Source organism: Haliotis rufescens, unplaced genomic scaffold (genome assembly GCF_023055435.1).
Source record: "Haliotis rufescens isolate VD_foot unplaced genomic scaffold, xgHalRufe1.0.p SCAF_8, whole genome shotgun sequence".
NCBI lineage: Eukaryota > Metazoa > Mollusca > Gastropoda > Lepetellida > Haliotidae > Haliotis > Haliotis rufescens.
Window position 1 is genome coordinate 40,937,248 of NW_025964372.1, and position 21,089 is coordinate 40,958,336.

General features: G+C 40.4%; 1 protein-coding gene across 2 annotated transcripts in view; it reads left to right on the forward strand.

The window, feature by feature from the left end:
- Window positions 1-20,689, forward strand: part of LOC124151078 (heparan sulfate 2-O-sulfotransferase 1-like) — a 43,413-nt gene extending 22,724 nt beyond the window's left edge. Inside the window, exons 1-8 of one of the 2 annotated variants that reach the window (XM_046523377.2) lie at window positions 6,438-6,797; window positions 11,587-11,660; window positions 13,507-13,677; window positions 15,167-15,252; window positions 15,949-16,087; window positions 16,922-17,019; window positions 18,051-18,208; window positions 20,033-20,689. In XM_046523377.2, coding sequence (XP_046379333.2) covers window positions 6,647-6,797; window positions 11,587-11,660; window positions 13,507-13,677; window positions 15,167-15,252; window positions 15,949-16,087; window positions 16,922-17,019; window positions 18,051-18,208; window positions 20,033-20,250 — 1,095 coding nt within the window. In that variant the 5' untranslated portion in view covers window positions 6,438-6,646 and the 3' untranslated portion in view covers window positions 20,251-20,689. Of the gene's footprint in view, window positions 1-6,437; window positions 6,798-11,586; window positions 11,661-13,506; window positions 13,678-15,166; window positions 15,253-15,948; window positions 16,088-16,921; window positions 17,020-18,050; window positions 18,209-20,032 lie in introns of those variants that run through there. The other variant, XM_046523378.2, reaches the window with a different exon arrangement.
- Window positions 20,690-21,089: the final 400 nt, after the last annotated feature.

Genomic DNA, 21,089 nt, shown 5'->3' on the forward strand with positions numbered 1-21,089 from the left:
ATCATCTGCCTTGCGTGACTACTATGCAAGTCCCCATTTGGGGTGAAATATGTCATTTAAGTTAAAAGTGACATTTAAACCGTTAACTGGAGAGTTTAACGTATTAACTATTGTTTGGAATGAAGTTATTTTTGACACTATGTATGGTATTCAAGGTGCAGTTATATCATTTTATTTTGGTTGGTTGGTTGTTTAACGCCGCACTCAGCAATATCCCAGCTATATGACGGCGGTCTGTAAATAATCGAGTCTGGACCAGACAATCCAGTGATTGATATCATGAGCATCGATCCACGCAATTGGGATCGTTGACATGCATCAACCAAGTCAGCGAGCCTGACCACCCGATCCCGTTAGTCGCCTTTTACGACAAGCATAGTCACCTTTTACGGCAAGCATGGGTTGCTGAAGACCTATTCTACCCCGGAATCTTCACGGGTCTATATCATTTGAAGATCATAGAAAGTTGACATCGTGTGCATGACAGACCATTGGAGGTTAACAAAAGTTCGTGTTTAGTATTTACACCCACAACCCATTTCACAATCAATCCATGGTGGGGTAAGGTGAAATGGAGTTTAACGTCGCGTCCAAGATTATTGCACTTATATAACGACGTGCATGCACGTGTGTGTGTTTGTGTGGCTGTTTGTACTAGTCCGGACTGATGCCGATTTATAGTGCTAGCTCACTGAGATACCATGCCGCAGTTTAACATGAATATCCCACAGTATACTGACTCCGAGCGGACCAGTCCTTGTTTTAGCCCCTTAATGCCGAGCGCCAGACAGGGTAACAACAAGTACCATTTTTTAACGTCTTTTGGTATGAGGCGGTCAGGGATCAAACCCCGGACCTTCCGCTCTCCGGGTGGACGCTCTACCACTAGACCACGGAGACGGTCGTATTCATTAGTGAGAGTAGTTGCTGACGATGAAACAAGATCGACGCCAAATTCCTCAGCATTGTTGAATCAAGAGCATACACTACCTTGGTGTTTGGCTACACATATTGCAAAAACATCGATATTTATCGGCATTCTATATCCGCACTGCCGGTTTATGCGGATCAGGACACTCCCAAGGATCAAATCACTTCCCTTGCGATCATAATGTCCCCTTTTACTTTCTGCATACTGCAGTGGCGAAGGTCAGCGCCATACCATAATTAACTACTTATCCAAACCAATAATGTGTCAATATATAGCGAGAGAGTTTAAACATATCAGGTATACGTCAGGATTTAATTAAAAAATATCCCAACTTGTAAGCTCTTTTGAATGTTTTGAACGCTCCCAACGTTTGTAATGATTAATACAAACTTTAACCTTAAATATATATATATATATATATATATATATATATATATATATATATATATATATATATATATATTCAATATATATAAACTAATGTCCAAAAGAAACGATACCACACATTTTTCTAAATATTTTATTATGAAGAGTTAATTTTCGTCTGAAAAGGTACTTTTGCGTATCCTACGTTCCAAACCAAACGTATTCGGTCGATAAAACCGGGAACATTTGATCAATTGAGAAAAAAGCGTGCAATTTGCCCAAATGACGTTCCGTCCCGTAACACGAAATGCACGTGCATATCTTCTGTATAAAACTGCTGACCCGACACGTTGGGATTACAGCAACAAAAAGCACACAAAAGAAATGCCACGTTTGACAGCGATTGAGAGAGAGAGAGAGCCGTAGGAATGCTCCAACAGGGAGCTACGCACCGCGACGTCGCCAGAAGGTTAGGATGCGCGCGCATAACCGTTTCAGGTTAATGCAGCGGTTGCGTCAAACAGGTCGGACAGCAGACAGGCCGAGAACCGGGAGACCACGGGTGACCACGCCTATTGAACACCGCCACATCCGGGTACTGTACCTTCGGAACCGCTTCGTAACGGCGACGTTAACGGCACGGACGTCACTGGGACACGTGATAAGTCGACAAACCGTGTACAGGAGACTGCGGGCACATGGTATCCGAGCACGTCGCCCTACCGCGTTCCTGACACCTCAACACCGACTCAACAGACGGATATGGGCCAGGCGACTTCGACGGTGGCAACGGTGGAACTGGGCACGTGTCATGTTTTCTGACGAAAGCAGATTTTGCATCTTCAGGAACGACGGCCGGCAGCGTGTGTACCAAAGAGTAGGTGAACGTTTGGCACCGAACTGCATCCATCAAGTCAGGCCATATGAAGGCGGAGGTTTAATGGTTTGGGGTGGAATCTGCGGTGACGTCAAAACGAGACTCGTCGTTATTCGAGGAAACCTGAATGCGCAGCGTTATCGTGATGACATCTTACAACCAGTTGTGGTGCCATTCACCCAACAACAGCCTAATGGTATCATTTTCCAGCACGATAATGCGAGGCCTCACACGGCAAGGCTGACCCAGAACTTCCTAGCAAACGCCAACATTCACGTTTTACCATGGCCGGCATGTTCACCGGACATGAACCCAATCGAACACATGTGGGACATTCCCGGCCGCAAAGTCAGGAACCGCCCTGTGCCTCCAGTTAACCTCCAGGAATTGGCAACGCATCCCCCCCCCCCCCCCCCCCCCCCCCCCCCCCCCCCCCGTCATCAGACGTCTGACGTCATCAGCCCGTAGACGTGTACTAGCGTGTTTTGACGCTCACGGTGGACATACGTGACTTTGAGACGTGTGTTGTGACATTTTCCAAACTTGACTCATCAACTGTGTTTAAATGAAATTTTCATTTTGGACCCCCCGCGTCTTTACATGTCTGTCCTCATGATTGTAAAGGATTGATTACAATGAATTTTTGTACACATACTGTGAAATCATTACTCACAAGTCATATACCAATTTGAAATGTCTGTACCGTTTAGTTTTCTTGTCATGTCCTTTCAAACACATGGTATCGTTTCTTTTGGACATTAGTTTTATATAGATGACATTGTTGTGAATATATATATATATATATATATATATATATATATATATATATATATATATATATATATATATATATATTCAATTTTATCCAAATTAAGTGTATTACCAGTTACGTACTACAGCTAATCGTATTAAACAATTGTATGATAAGTTAAAGAGCCCCAACTCTGTCGGATCAGTACATGTTATTAAAATGTGTATATGATCCATGTGCAAGTATATATTCAATAAGCCATCATCTCCCACTTGTCATACTGTATTTTATGTCATTAGTAATATTTGACTGCATTATTAATCCCTTGCTATATACCCGTATGCAAGAAATATCTGTCCCCGTATTTCTAAGATGGTTGACGTTTCATTTCAGCACCAGCATGTTAATATAAAATACACCAACATTAACAAAATCAAACGTTCTCAGCACAAGTGAGTGAGTGAGTTGGGTTTATCGCCGCTTTTAACAGTATTCCAGTTATATCGCGGCATGTGAGCTTAATGTGGGAGGAAAGCCCGAAGTGACGCAGGTCTTAGACGTTTACCACTTCGGTGAAACCCACGAGCACGGGTATGGTGCTGACAAACCTAGAAACATAATCGGGGCGAACCGGGATTCGAACCCACAATCATAGGTTTCTGGCGTGCCAAAGGGGCGCAACTCTGCACAGCGAATCGCGGCGCCTTAGACGACTGGGCCATCCGTGACCCCCTCAGCACAAGTGTATCTGCTCACCTGAGAACAATGAGCCTCTGTACAAATCTGTGGTTTCGTCAGAGGTTTATTGTAAAATTTGGTGATCAAAAAGTAATACCGAACTACACGAAGTTACTTTAAAACAGGATGGTCTACTTAGGTAGAATCATTAGCCGTTTACTGTAATTACACAGGTGTCTGTGGGCACGGGTGTTTCATATGTTGTCACGTGAGAATCCACTTCTGATCACAGGTGACCGGTGTGTGCAGTGATGCAGAAGTTGTGTTGTAATAAAAGTAAACATTTATCGATGGTCGGTTTCTGTCTAAGAACCCTCAATTGACCAGTAAAATATCCATTGCATCCCTTAAACGTATAGTCCTCAAATATTTAAAAACAGTATTTTCCTCAAATATTTGAAAACAGTCTCTCTCTCTCTCTCTCTCTCTCTGTCTCTCTCTCTCTCTCTCTCTCTCTCTCTCTCTCTCTCTCATACTACTAAAAAAACTCCCTACTACTCCCTACTCTGCTGAATAAAGAACCATCAGTTACCCAGTAAAATATCCATTGCACCCCTTCAACGTATATTCCTCAAATATTTAACTGAATAAACTCTCGACTTGGCGGATATGAAAAAAACCTAATTTATGAATATTAATGCCAGTAAACGAAGCGACGGATTCAACTGCCGCAGTTGTTTGGTGTATTCCAAACCATTCAGAAATTGTTGAAGTCTGCAGTCTGATTTCAATGATTACTCGGCGTTTTCCCCGAATCGTAAAATATTAACTGAGATGTACTCAGGCGAAAATGTACGTTGTGTAATTCAGAGATAGTGTCACGAACTTCCGATTCTCACAACTGCGAACAGCTTGATCGTCGGAGATGATGGCACTGACCGCCACGTATTTTTTCCATAGTTATGTCCGTTCAACGTGTGCATAAACATGAAAACAAAACCCACGATCGTTGAGATTTTTATCAATACTTGATGAACATGCGGTAGTTGAAATAGCGGCAAATGCAGACTGTGTGCTCGGAAATAAATCACGTAAATTGTAAATTAGAGGTGAGGTGAAATGGGGTTTAACGTCGCGTCCAAGATTATTGCACTTATATAGCGACGTGCATGCACGTGTGTGTGTGTGGCTACATGTACTAGTCCGGACTGATGCCGATTTATAGTGCTAGCTCACTGAGATACCATGCCGCAGTTTAACATGAATACCCCACTCAGACACAGTATACTGACTCCGAGCCGACCAGTCCTTGTTTTAGCCCCTTAATGCCGAGCGCCAGACAGGGTAACAACAAGTACCATCTTTTAACGTCTTTTGGTATGACGCGGTCGGGGATCGAACCCCGGACCTTCCGCTCTCCGGGTGGACGCTCTACCACTAGACCACGGAGGCGGTCTGTAAATTAGAACACTGTTCCTTGCATAGAATCGGGAGGGGTTTGTGTCGAGTTGGGACAGTCTCATAGACATATACACACAGATAATACAATACAACCAGGAGTACAGCGAACATAAATAAACAGATTATGACACACTATAGGACAAGCGTATTGTGTATGAAGTCGTTTATTACACAATATTATTTTATTATGTATTTATTTCTAATGCTGATATCATTTACAGCTTGGTTTGCCTCTTTTAATAATTCAGAACATTTTTAATTAAACAAATACGGATACGGCACAGTCATGGGCTGGATAACACACACTGTATATAATGTATAATGGGATAAGGAAACATAATATAATACGTCAACGCCAGAGATTAACCAGTCTCGATTATCCCACGAAAAAGATTCCATTGTGCGTTAAAGGCAAAACAGCGGTGAATTATATGAATGGACCAAATTTTCTTGCATTTAAGTGAGGTATACTGAGGTGAGGTAAATCTTTAGGTTTATTGGCGCCTCCTATATTATATACTTCTATACTGACATGGATACACGTGTTGGTGTCTGTTTGTACTAGCCCGACCTTATGACTGTTTTATAATGCTAGTTCACTGAGATACCATGCCGCAGTTTAACAACGATACTCGACTCTGACGGAAATGTCGTGCATCAGGCAGGGAAACAACAAGTAAAACATGTTAACGTCTTTGGGGATCACATATATCTATGTGTTCATGTGTTCAATGTGACACATTATATGTGTGTTTAACCAATTATTACATACTGCCAACTTGCACGAATATATGTAATGTATGTATTTCAGGTCATTTCGCACGTGCTGCGTGATGTTTCAACATATTAGTTTTAGCTTAAGATTAAATTGGAGATAGGAAATATCAAACGTGTTTAAAGAGTGAGTGAGTGTGGTTTTACGCCGCTTTTGGCCTATATTTCAGCAAAATCACGGCGGGGGACACCAGAAATGGGCATCACACATTGTACGCATGTGGGGAATCTAAACCGGTCTTCGGCGTGACGAACGAATGCTTTAACCAGTAGGCTACCCCACTGCCCCCGTGTTTAAAGAACTTGTAGTCTTATTGAATATAACATAAGTTTTAACAAGCTGTGATATATGCCATCAAATACCAAATACTATTTCACGAGCATTTGTGAATGGCGATTGATTTCAAGTTAAAGTTTACAATCGTGCAAATCTAAATATACCATGAAACTTTATACCTCCTTTGTATACGCCATGTTGCATTTACCATTAACACTGAAATCAGAAATCCGAGGTATGCCCTGATACCTGAAAGCTGTCATCCGAGTATTTTTGTATTTTTCACTATATTCCGATAACGATATATTTCCCGACAAATGCGCTGTGAACACGTAGAGTCTGAAAATACAGTTTGGTGATTTTTACATTCACAGCAAGTGTCCGTTCACGCTCGACAAGAATACGATCGTCTGTGTGTCTGTAAATTAAACCCAGACCGACTGTCAAATCGTACATAGGTGTCTGACAACGTGCGATTCATGATGTGATGTTTTGGAGAGTTGGGGATCCTTGACACTTCTTTCACTCCAGATGACTGTAACTGTAACTGTAATGCTATCCCGATTCGTAAGCATGAAACGTGTAGCAGGAGTGATGGTGGCTGTCTCTTTGACAGCGATCCTCGGTTGTCTTCACTTGCTGAGTAAAATGGATCGCCTCGATGATGCAAGGGTTAGATTGGGTGAGTGAACGTTCTGGCTTTATTGTATTTCCAACTTTACCAATAACTTGTATAGTTTTACTTGATGACACCCTCAAGTTTTGCTTTCATACCGATTGTCTGGAGGGTGGCTGTCGATATTTATGCACGATCTTTTTTTATTTATTATCGTCTGCTCGACGGAAATAAAACTGTCGCATTACTCATTAGGAGATTTTTCTGTTGCAACACAGACATACCATATAATATCTCCTTACTGAGCTTAGTATCACTTTTCGTTGAATGTTCTACAAATTAGTTTTATTAGTGTATATAATTGAATCAATTAGTGTACATTATATATCTGTGATAAATAACATTGATTGTTCATGGGAAAAAAAACGAATTTGCAAACAAACGCAAAGGGACATATGTATTTTTGTAAAGCCTAGTATACATTAGTCATATTATGATATGATAGCAAGGTTTGTACGGCAGCTTATTTATAGAAATGGCCTTTGACATTAGAGGGTGTCTAAAAATAGTAGGGGGCACTGGTGGCCCAGTCGTATAAGGCGCCGCGATTCGCTGTGCAGAGTTGCGTCCCTTGGGCACGCCAGAAACCTGTGATTGTGGGTTTGAATCCCGGTTCGCCCCGATTATGTTTCTAGGTTTGTCAGCACCATACCCGTGCTCGTGGGTTTCACCGAAGTGGTAAACGTCTTAGTCCTGCATCACTTCGGGCTTTCCTCCCACATTAAGCTGACACGCCGCGATATAACTTGAATATTGTTAAAAGCGGCGTTAAACCCAACTTACTCACTCTTAAAAATAGTAACAAATATTAAACATTGGAAATGAAAGTTTTTCTGTCCCTTCAACCCATTTAAAGCATATATATGTATTTCTTATTGATACTTTAATATCATATAGCCATAAGTATGCTCAATTAGGTTGTGAAATGATAACATGTAATTATTTTAGACCTTTTTCGTAAGTTTGACATGATTTTGTCCACCACAAGGCATCAAAATCCCAATTATAGAAAATAGAATCTGTTTGCAATCTTGATTGTCATTAAGGTTTTGTCTACTAATTCTCCATCCATAATTTGATTGAAACATAACTAAGTCAGACTTGAACCTACCCGCATGGTACCTATATGCACTAGTGTGTCCAAGGTCAAGGTCAACATGAGAGGACATGTCTGAATAGTCAGAGATAACCTGCAATCCCTCTTCATGCTTGAGTGGTTGACTCTATGTCCATCTTGTTGAAGAGTGAAGTGCTGTCCTAAGAACTGTCTTCCAAGGTAGGCTGTTCTTCAACAAATATAGGCTGGATCTCACATAGAAGAGCATGGAGTTGAATGACTACTGTCCTTGTACTAATGTTGGAAATGTTGACATCCGCAAATCCTTTCTCCCTTTAAGTAATCAAGCTGGGTGAGATGTCAAGGTCATCGGGAATAGCTAACCGGCTAGTACTTTGCAATGTAGCACATGTATTCTGTTAGGGAAGCGCCTTGTCAAAAAAGCCAGTGATAGTGACGTCTGAGTTGGATGGAATGACAAGCTTCGGAACTCCTGTGCACTTGACTAATCCAAGCTGAAATTGTCTTCTCTCAAGATCCTATTCCTGTAGCACGATACCTGTGCTTGAGTGTTTAACCAGCATTGTAGGCATCTAAGACCTGCATCACCTGCCTGCTTTTCTCCGAAATAAGAGCTGACATTAAAATACACTTGATGATATGTACATTATTACATACTACTACAAACACATTATCAGTTCAAGTCAATCTTCTTCGTCTCCACAACTGTCGCCTGACTCGCTATCCTCCCCAAATTTGGTGCATGTTTGGAGTTTGCACATGCTAGTACAGGTCAATCAATTTAAGATGCACGTGTAGCTGGGTAGTTTGCATGACTTGGGACACTTGCAGGCTAACAGCTGCAACCCAGCTTCAGGCGCTGGAAGACCACTCATCCAGTCAACTGCCAGGTCGTATACATCAGCTGTCTGTTCCATGGTCCATCCACAGCCATCAGGTGATGGGATGTTTGGCCTGTTGTCTAGAGCTTTCTTCCACATTGCTGATTAATAGTTGGCTCTCTGTGAATGTTGTTCCATCAAACAATCCCTGCATGGTGGAAGTTGGTGGGATTCCATTTCACCTTTTTTGTTTGAAAGGAAAAGGTCGTGCCGCAAAATATTCACATGCTCGAGAGAGGAGCCATACAAACAGCAAGTAAACTCCTCAAGTATGGAAAACACCTCTTCTGGCAACTTATGCTGGAGTCACAGTTATTTGAAGCAGGCTTGGAACTTCTTGTTACCTTAAAGTAATCTCAAGGCAGACAGTTTACATTTCCCAGCCGAGGAGATGATGATGTCGCATCCTGTGAAGGCATGGCATCTAAGTATGGCTCCGTATGCGTTTGTCCCAGTGCCTTCCTAACATTGGATATACTGACGAATCCTGTTCTGTTTCTTGTTCCAAGCTTCATGTAGACATCTGACTGCAGGTGGGAAAGCAAAGACAGGCATAGGAGACATACATCTGTATCCCCAGCACACACAATAATGGTTCTGTAACCCTGAGTTGACGCATGGCTGGCATGAAGAAGAAGTCGAGTATCTTACGGATCTGTCCAAGAAAGATGCATTCTGCCATCAGATAGTATTTTGTAACAGCTCCTGCCTTAAGACTGAAACATTTGGTTCCTCCTGCCGTTTGTGTGTCTTTGTTTGCGGTTTCCTCTAGAGTCTGGTCAACTGGAATTCTTCCAAAAGGATTGTCATACCCTATCTGAACAGAAAACCCACCGTTGTCCAGGTATTCATGAATTTCTCTATGAGTACAGGACAAATGTGACATTTGACCAAGATATGCTGATAGGATTTTGGTTTTCTCCGACATGAATTCTGGTTTCACATCACCAGTGAGAAGAATTTCCAAAAACTCTTTGACAAGAAGAGGAACAAACTTTGATGGATTTTTCAAATCTGATGGCTGTGGTGGCCATGTCAATTCGTCTTTCATATTCTTTATACACTTGCGCACTAGAATTGCAGCTTCCTTGACAACTTTCTCTGTGTCACTCTTTGTCCTCCAAACTTTCAACTCTTCATGCATCTTTTGATTTTCCCTGGCAATGGTTTCAATAGATAGGGTGTTTGGTAAAAGAAGACGCTTGCCATAGTTGTCAGTAAATATGTGAAGGCTGTCACCCAATTCCGAACTCAGTTTTCAAGCAGGCTTCTGAACTTACTAGCAAGGTCTGTCATCTTCAGTACAGATGAAAAAACTGTGGTTCTGATGTACTTAAAAACTTCTTCATAGGCCATTGATACAGCATGTTCATAAATTTGATCTTCTTCGGTTTGCTCTACATGAGTTGAATGGTGATACCTCTCTTCATCCCTTGTGTAATCTCTATAGCAACTTCTGTGGTAGTGTACCTCAGCTGCAACAATATCTCTGCTAGTAACTGCAAGGATTTGAGAATCTAACTTCAGTGTTCCTATTCTCTTTAGAGTTTCATCACTTCTAAGTTGTGTTGATATTAATAACTGCAACACACATACACACACACACCCATGAGTCACAAGGGCAACTGCCACATGTATGCAATGACTCCCCCATTCCCCAAACAATATGATCACAAATATCAATTTATTTGCAACAAATGTTTCTCTAATTGGTTTTAATAGAACATCACATATTATTAGATGATATACATTCATTTCTGTTTTAAAAACAGTAATATTCATCAGAGTATTCCTGTCATAAGAATATAGACTTAAGAAAATACTATCTTCTGTTGTTTGTTTACAGAGCCACTACAGATCTAATTACCAAATCATTGCATAGATACATTTAAACAACAAGAAGCATTGCACATTGGATAAGTAGAAAATGTTTTTTAACTGCTAACTCCCAACTTTGGAGCTCATTTGTACGTAAGATTTCTTTTTTGAGCAGATTACAAGTGTATATTTATACATGACCAATTTCTAAACAAAACTTTACCTTCTCTATAATTATATTTAAATAAAACAAATGATAATTGGACAGCAGCAGTAACTTACCTTATATAGAGACCTTGGTTCATTGATGAAATATCATATGTAGCAGTGCATGACAAGAAAAAAAAGACATCTGCCAACCAGTGCTGAGACCTGGTCCCATACCACCTTGACTGTGCTACTACTAGCCTGCAACTGGTTCCACAATATTATCATTAGCTGGCAGCAGCAGGGCACTAACTAAAAGTGGCTATCAATGTTAAAAGCTGTGAAATTAACATTGCTATCACATAAAATGTGTAAAATGTTAAACACATTAATGTGTAATGTTTGATATATGTAACTCTTTGCCCGACACTACACATATCTACCATGACACGTTTTGAAAGCTTTAGTGTCGCAATGAATGTTGTAACCCTGATCAAACAACTTCTAAGCAAGTCGTATCAGGTTCTTTGAATCTTGGTGGACAGAGGATCATTGATTGTGCCTCAAACGTGGACTGTTTGAAAGTTGAAGTCATCCCTCTTGTCATACAGCCCTGTGGAGGATGTTTTGTCACTCTGATTCTAAATATGCAACAGTTGAGATGATTGGTCTCTTGCACACATACACGTAGATCATGAATGTGTCTGTCTAAAGCAAAGTATTGACATTTACAATGGAAAATAATAAGATGCCCTTTCCAAACTGTACACATTTTGTAGGGAATTACATCCGTAATCCATATTCATAAATGTCAGTTGTGATTAATGTGTTTTCAGTTTTCTGTACTTAAAAGTTTTTTCTTTGTTTCCAGAGCGAGCAGTCACCAAATTACAGCTGGATAACATGGATATCGCCGGGAGGCCATTATCATTTGCCAATGATCAGGTAATACGAAAGTTTGTGGTTCAGCTTCTCCAAATGTTTGCTGATTTAATCACTTGAATTAGTTACATTAGTGCACACATTTTGTCCGGATTTTCCTAGTATATGTGTGACCCGTGAAGATTCCGGGGTAGAATAGGTCTTCAGCAACCCATGCTTGCCGTAAAAGGCGACTAACGGGATCGGGTGGTCAGGCTCGCTGACTTGGTTGATGCTCATGATATTAATCTCTGGATTCTCTGGTCCAGACTCGTTTATTTACAGACCGCCGTCATATAGCTGGACCATTGCTGAGTGCGGCGTAACACGACAAACCAATATGTCAAACCAGCTGAAAAATTGCTCTTTGAGTATAACTTAACTTCAACACTCTGACAAGACTGGTAATTGTTATCATACACTCTGATATGACTGATGCGGTCTTAGCTTGCATATATACACAGCTGTATAAAGGGTTTGCGCATTATACACACCATAATAAGTTTAGATGTGTTTTATTTTTCATTAACACAAACATATTACCGTGAAATTACTTTTATTTTTTTACCGCGTAACACCGGAAATACCATGTCAACAAATCTGTACTGAAGTACGCAAATTAATCAAGTAATTACACTGTCTGGTTACCAAAAGTATTCATTGTATATCTTGACTTTTGTTTTTAAACTATTTTATCAATTGTATTCACAATTTCATTCAATATTGTTGAAAATTGTTCAATAGACAATAATTTCGGCGAAATCGAGTATGGAGTGATTGGTACAATGCACAACACCGTGATTTACAGCCATACTTTGACTCGTTAACAGTCATATTTGTTGAAGTTTGACTGGTTATATGTCATTATAGAGTTTTCGCGAGCCTCGACGGCTCTATAAAATACAGCAATAGCGATTAACCGTACCAAAGTTAGTGCTTATATATATATATAAAGCACAGTAATGTTCTAACTCTCAGGCAGAATATAGTAATAATTAAATAAGTGGAGTAAGATTGAACAAAGTTTTAATTGGCTAGCGCTTTCAACTCGTACCACTACTATATATATAGATATATATATATATATATATATATATATATATATATATATAATACGTTTATAACGAAAACGCTTATAACGAACTGACGGATATAACGAAATGTGTTTTGATCCCGTATTTGCTGTATATTTGCTGTATATATGTTTATGACGAACTACGGTTATAACGAACAAAAATTAGTGGTCCCTTTGAGTTCGTTATAACCGTAGTTTACTTACTGCAACGTGACGTAACATCCCTGCATCTCCACAAACTGTCAAACGGTGTCGTCCAGGTAGTGTACGCCATTTAAACTGCCATAAACAATGGTGAGTTGTGTTCTCCCAAGAGTTGTGATGCCACCCCATACCATAAACACTTCCACCCGCACCCTCTTAGACGCCTGTAGACCCTTGCACTACCACATGAGCTGTCCAGATGAAACCTGTATTCTGTCCCCGTCTTGTCTTCTGAACCTCAGATACTGTGTGAGCGTGAGTTAGGCGTCACTGACCCTGACGTGGAAGCAAAAGTGGGCGCATGTTGTCCTCCTTCAAACGGTTGCGTACGGCTCTGCCACTGTGTTTTATGAGCACCTGATAGCTAAACAATCATTGTGTGCTGTTCACAATCACTAACCACGTGTGTGAATACCATGCTCCAAACAAACATGTAAACATCCAAACGGTGCGCCGGACATGAAAATGCACGTGCAAATTGTGAATCTCGACCTCAAAGACGAGGATATGTCTTCATGAATATGTATTTAAAGATGTATTGTTTAATCTCAGAATACATTTAGTTTTCAGCATATTTACTTTATTTTTCAGGACCTACCAGGCACAGGGAATGATGATTTTATTGTTATATATAACCGAGTTCCAAAGACTGGCAGCACATCATTCGCAAACATCGCATATGATCTGTGCGAGAAAAATGGATTCCATGTAATTTTTATAGAACACGTAATGAAAGCGAAGACACTTTCCTTGTCAGATCAGGTAAGTTCATTTATATCCAAACATTAGATTAGTATATAATGTACACAGCCTTGAATATTCTTATTGCTAAGAGACAAAAAAGACAACTTATGTTGTTGTTTTAAGTAAAATATTGAGTGAGTGAGTGAGTTGGGTTAATGTCTTTAATGAGAGAAAGATATAAATTTCAACTAACTGACCACATGCAAAAGAAGAAATGGTGATATTATTGTCAGAGTAGACACAAGTTCTTGATAACAACTCCTTCAATAACTGTAAAGGCGACGTTTCGGTATAGATCCTTATACCGTTGTCAAGCAGGACTGAATGACGAACATGGAACAGAATATATATATTAGGTGGAGGATTAATAGAAACAACAATTGCAGCGACAATAATTGCTGAAGATCCGGGATAGAATAGGTCTTCAGCAACCCATACTTGCCGTAAATGTTTGTCGTAAGTGGCGACTAACGGGACCGGGTGGTCAGGCTCGCTGACTTTGTTCATGCATGTCATCGATCCTAATTGCGTGGAGCGATGCTCATGATGTCAATCACTGGATGTCTGGTCCAGACTCGATTATTTACAGACCGCCGTCATATAGCTGGAATATCGCTGAGTGTGGCATTAAACAACAAACAAAACCAACAAAACAATAATTGCATACAAGAGAAAGATTACCACGAGTAGGTTAAGTATGACAACTGTAATTATACTGTAACAACATGATGGACAAAGAACATATGATGGGGAAGCCAATAAGTCACGAAGCCAATTAAACAGGATAAGTATACCAAGGTGGGGTGATTATTGCTTAATGAGTACATAGTGTAATCACGTGGCCAATTATCCATCACGGCCTTGAATGTAGCTTACATTCAGTGTACAGCAGTTGGAAAATGAATAATAAAAATTGCCAATGCAAGAAAATAAACATCCTCGATTTTCTGCTGAAACAGATTCTACTTGGTGTAAAGGGCAGATAGCTATGGAAACTATATGAATGGACCACTGGAAATTTTTAAATCAGTGATGACACCAGGTGTTCGCGTAAAGTAACTCAGCATGGATATTAATAATGATGCATTATTCTCTACATATCAACCATTCAGGGAGGTGGTTTATTGATACATTTTCGGCTTCTGTACAGTCTAACTACACACAACGAGGCTGTGGGCTATGCTATAATAAGAAACAATCTAGCATCGTTTACGCTGTAATGGAGGTTATGGGGTTCTTGAAGTTTGCTCCCATATCAATTAACCCCACCAATCTCAAGTAGTCAACATTAAGAGTAATGAGAAGAACCATTTAACTGTCGTGCTCAAGTGATACACAGGTACCGTTAAACCCCAACTAACTAGATACAAAGAAGAGACAAGAAATAACAGATCAGCTCAGTGAAAGTGTTTTCGTGTGAATGGTTAATTATTCAAGGGAAATATGTTTAGGGGTATGTTTTATACTGTTGGCATTTTGATATATCCATAGTGATGTTGTTTTCTAGATGAGATTCATCACTAACATCACCAGCTGGACGGAGAAGAAGCCGGCACTGTATCATGGACATGTAACGTTTATTGATTTCTCAAGGTGAGGATGTTGCAATCACAATACACGTGTTTAAGTGTTTTAATGAACAGACTACAGGTGAATGAGACCTGTGGATTGCCAGATAGAGGGACTGATGTTTGAGACTGCATTAAGTAATATGCAAGTCATATCATGGCAGCCTCTAAATAATCATGTCTGGATGGTAGACCAATGACCGGAGGCATTAGCAACGATCCACGCCATCAAAGTATGATGACACCCAGTCTTCCGAATCACAGAGCCTGATCATCCTGATACCATTGTGTGTAAATGTAAGAAATTCCCAGACAATCACTAACATCACTAACATAATTTAGCATGGTTAAACAAAGTGCCATGATACCGTAGTTTTCGCAAGTTTAGAACTGCAGTTAAATATATTCTCTTCACGTGAATACTCTCACAAGAACAACTTTTTTTAGGAATATGAATGGCTTGTTCACGTGTGAATATGACAAGGTAGCGCCTGCAAACACCTTAAACACTAGCCCCCCCCCCCCCCCCCCCCCCCCCCCCCCCCCCCCCAAAAAAAAAGAAAGAAAACGACAATGATAATGATAACACCTCCATATGTTCCAGCACGAAACTCAAACCAGAAACAGACTTGATGACACTTATAATTTGCCACATGTTTGATATAAGCATGATATACTGTTTTCAGGATGATCGTTTCACATATATTTTTTCCATCCACAGTTTTGGTTTGATGAAGAGGCCCATATACATTAACATGGTACGGGACCCCCTAGATCGGATGGTGTCCCAGTACTACATTTTCCGATATGGAGACGATTTTGATTCATCCAAAGTGCGGAGGGATGCAGGAAACAACGAGGTAAGGCTTTGTCTCCAGTGTCTGCTGTTCTGCTAAAAATGTGTGGGAACACTGCAACCAACAGTCATTAATATGGCTAAAATCTCCTGATTAGTTGCGCAGTGTCCCAGGCATCAGCAGTAGACTACTGTTGTCACATATGGTGAGGTGAGGTGAAATTGGGTTTAACGTCGCGTCCAAGATTATTGCACTTATATAGCGACGTGCATGCACGTGTGTGTGTGTGGCTGCTTGTACTAGTCCGGACTGATGCCGATTTATAGTGCTAGCTCACTGAGATACCATGCCGCAGTTTAACATGAATACCCCACTCAGACACAGTATACTGACTCCGAGCCGACAAGTCCTTGTTTTAGCCCCTTAATGCCGAGCGCCAGACAGGGTAACAACAAGTACAATCTTTTAACGTCTTTTTGTATGACGCGGCCCGGGATCGAACCCTGGACCTTCCGCTCTCCGGGCGGACGCTCTACCACAAGACCACGGAGGCAGTCTTGTCACATGTGGCACTAACGTGTGACATAATGATAATGAATCTGTAATTTGTTCTCAACACCCTTAATACACACAGCTATACATTGTACAGTGTACATACACGTTGCAATTTGGAGCCAATATCAAATAACCAGATGAAGAATATGTATGTTTATAACACAACGAAATGTAAAAAAAGTAAAATCACGATTGATGCCCCAGTTAAGAAATGAATATGGATACTCTTTTGTACTTAGTCATGGCCCAGGGTAAGATAAGATATGTATCACGATAGGGTTAAAGTGGTATCCCATATCATGACATTTTTACAGTTACAGTTACTGATACATTTGATTTCAGACATTCGACGAATGTGTCAGTCGGAATGGAAGAGATTGTGATCCTGAAAGGCTATGGATACAAGTTCCATTTTTCTGTGGCCAAAATGCTGAGTGTATGTAAGTGCAAGATGTGTTGAAAATAATGCGCACATTTGACTTGACCTAGGTTATGTGAAAGTTTGTCTCTAACATTTTCATACTTGACCTAACGGTCAAGTGTGTTTTCTTAGTGTCATGAAATTTGGTCGTTCTCTATATTCCCAATGACACATATGTCCAAACACAAGGGTCACAGGAAAGGGTTATGGCAACAGATGAAGAAATATTTTATATGGTATGATATATTCACATCATGTTGCACAGTGAAAGAAATATATTTGGTATCCTGATAAATCCTGATAGGACAAACACAATTTTCATTACCTGGTGGTAATTCTGAATTACAAACATTCTGTTTTACAGGGTACCCGGTAGTAGGTGGGCTCTAGAACAGGCGAAGCACAATCTCATCCATCATTACCAGGAGGTTGTTTCTGAATGACCAACTTTCTGTTTTACAGGGTACCCGGTAGTAGGTGTGCTCTAGAACAGGCAAAGCACAATCTGACACATCATTACCAGGAGGTAGTTTCTGAATGACCAACTTTCTGTATTACAGGGTACCCGGTAGTAGGTGGGCTCTAGAACAGGCGAAGCACAATCTCATCCATCATTACCAGGAGGTTGTTTCTGAATTATCCACTTTCTGTTTAACAGGGTACCCGGTAGTAGGTGGGCTCTAGAACAGGCGAAGCACAATCTCATCCATCATTACCAGGAGGTAGTTTCTGAATGACCAACTTTCTGTGTTACAGGGTACCCGGTAGTAGGTGGGCTCTAGAACAGGCGAAGCACAATCTCATCCATCATTACCAGGAGGTAGTTTCTGAATGACCAACTTTCTGTGTTACAGGGTACCCGGTAGTAGGTGGGCTCTAGAACAGGCGAAGCACAATCTCATCCATCATTACCAGGAGGTTGTTTCTGAATTATCCACTTTCTGTTTTACAGGGTACCCGGTAGTAGGTGGGCTCTAGAACAGGCCAAGCACAATCTCATCCATCATTACCAGGAGGTTGTTTCTGAATTATCCACTTTCTGTTTTACAGGGTACCCGGTAGTAGGTGGGCTCTAGAACAGGCCAAGCACAATCTCATCCATCATTACTTGGTAGTAGGTGTAACAGAGGAGCTTGGTGACTTCATTGCTGTGTTGGAGGCCACTCTGCCACGCATGTTCCGAGGGGCTGTCCAGCTGTTCAACTCGGGTGAGACTTGTGTTTAGTGGAATCTACATGCAGGTAACCGTATTGAATGTCAGACAGTCAACCAGTTTCGATATGAAAATGAATGTTGCTCATACTGCCAACCACTACTTGATTGACAGTCCAGTAGAAAGATACAAATTATAATAAACTGAGTAACACAAGGAGTCAGCTTTCCTGAAAATGTCTATCTGCCGCCATACTTCTGGAATATTGATGAGTGCGGCATAAAACAACAAACAAACAACCTTGGAAGAATATGAAACCCTTGATTTCAGAAATGTTTTCACTAGCTACATGATAAGCTTTTTTTACATTTACACTTGGAGGTTTATCATGCTTGGGTTTTATCGAAAAAATATATTGTCCCCGAAAATACTTGAAAAAATAGTTTTGCTTCAAACTAATTAAGTCGCTATATAAGTGCAATAATCTTGGACGCGACGTTAAAACCAATTTCACCTCACCTCACCTCAAACTGTTTAAACCTTTATGGTATGCCAGATGAAGGTGAAATAGCTTTGGGTAAGACGACAGGTGTAAGCGGTATTAGATAAGACATGTTTATGTTTTTTTCCTCAGTTTAAGGGCCGGGGTTGCCTTGCGAAAACATGCTTTACCTGTAAGGTCACTCATCACTGTAAATACCGAATTTGTGTGTATAGTGTGGAGCACATGAAAACAGCTGTGTAGAGAGGAATGCCCACAATACACGCAGATGTTTGCTTATTTATCAGGACATTACGTGAACGCGTAACACCTGACATAGCATGTAGACAAATCGGTTCTAAAATACTTAAGTTAGTTTTTAAGACACTACATGGGTATAAACGTGTTCAGTGTATATCTGGTTTTAATGGGTAAGGACCAATTCTTGTGTCCCTCCCGCCTCAAGCATTGAGGTTCCATTTTTTAATTCCAAATTTGGAATCTGTAATTGTTGTAGGCGACTAGCGGTGAGAATATTCCTTTTACACTCCATTATTTCTGATAACAATGTAATCTGCTGACATATTTGTTAAACAACTACTGTAAATCGGGAAAGTTTTGTTTGTGGGTAACAATAGCCTTAACTGCTTCTGAAAAGTTTTGCGACACCCTGTCGATGAAATTGCCAAAGATCAAAGATCAAAGTATTTGACACTTTTTACTTTTTACAAGGATGCTGTATATTGGTCTATTTGATACATATTTTCAAAATCATCATAATTGTAAACCGTTTTAGGGAGAAAATAACTGCAATGGTATTAGTTTCTTTCTGCGCTGACCGCCTCCGTGGTCTAGAGGTAGAGCGTCCGCCCGGAGAGCGGAAGGTCCGGGGGTTCGATCCCCAGCCGCGTCATACCAAAAGACGTTAAAAGATGGCACTTGTCGTTACCCTGTCTGGCGCTCGGCATTAAGGGGCTAAAACAAGGACTGGTCGGCTCGGAGTCAGTATACTGTGTCTGAGTGGGCTATTCATGTTAAACTGTGGCTTGGTATCTCAGTGGGCTAGCACTATAAATCGGCATCAGTCCGGACTAGTACAAGCAGCCACACACACACACACGTGCATGCACGTCGCTATATAAGTGCAATAATCTTGGACGCGACGTTTAACCCAATTTCACCTAACCTCTTTCTGCGCTTAATAAGCACTTTAATTCAGAGCCATGACATTGTAATGAAACATCTGTCCTTCGACCATTGTTGCATACAAGTATGATTTGTAGTATCCAACACATCTTCTGTCACATATATATGATTAAATTCATACATAACAAATGACCAACCACTCTTTAGTTTGATGCAATGTTGATGTTGCAATATGATGTCTTCATGCTGCAGGTAGCAAGTCCCATCTGCGGAAAACCACCAATAAGACTGTTCCCAAACCGGACACCCTGGCCCGTATTCTGGAGTCACCAATATGGCGGATGGAGAACGAGTTCTATGAGTTCGCTGTTGAACAGTTTCACTATGTGAAGCATCAAACATTTGACTTCGTAGATGGGGAATTCATTGAAAGAGGAAACCGTTTTACCTACAAACACATTCTGCCTTGATTAAACTAACATTAAAGAAATATCATTGTGGTCAATTTATGTAGATAATTTGGAACATTCGACTAAAGAAAGACTCTACCAGGAAACGGTTATCCTCGTCCTTAATGTCTGTTTGAGCAAGACGTGCAAGAGGTTTCTCCCCTTTGTCAGCGAGATGAAAAAATGAACTTTTCGACATAACTGTACTCATTTTTTATTATGTTTAATGAGTTCTTTGGAAATACATACAAGTAGAATGAGAAACAAGATAATACTCTGTAGAGGACCTTCCAATGCTTCAAAACAAGAGAATCAAAATGGCGCTAGTAGAACCCATGGTTCTATTAATGTAAAGTAGTTGGAAGCAGATCCCTTGTATCAGGTGGGCAATTCCTTTAAAATACGTTCCTACCCATATTGTTAACATGGAATAATAAAACAGTGTGCATACAGAGATAAACGTTTATGTCATTATATGTGTTTGATTACCATGGGGTGATAACTGAACGTGATGACTGTGTCACTTTATCAAAGGCGTTTATTTTATTGGTTGTGTGTTTTCACTCAAAGGAGCAGAATACTATAAGATAAACATGATGTAACGTATTTAATCCTGAAGGTGCTCTCACCAACTGCAGATGAAGATAGTGGAAATGTTGAAGGGAGCCTTCCTGAATTGATACTAAGTGGGTATAGATGACCTTTTAAGCCTTGTTTTCTGTAGCCGTGATGGTCTGCATTATTCGATAACTGTCATGACCATATTCAGGTATTGAAGAAGTATGCAAGTGAAATAAGGTGAAATCGGGGTAACACTGATGAAAGAGAATGTTGGGTTACAAGCATAAGGTATACTATTA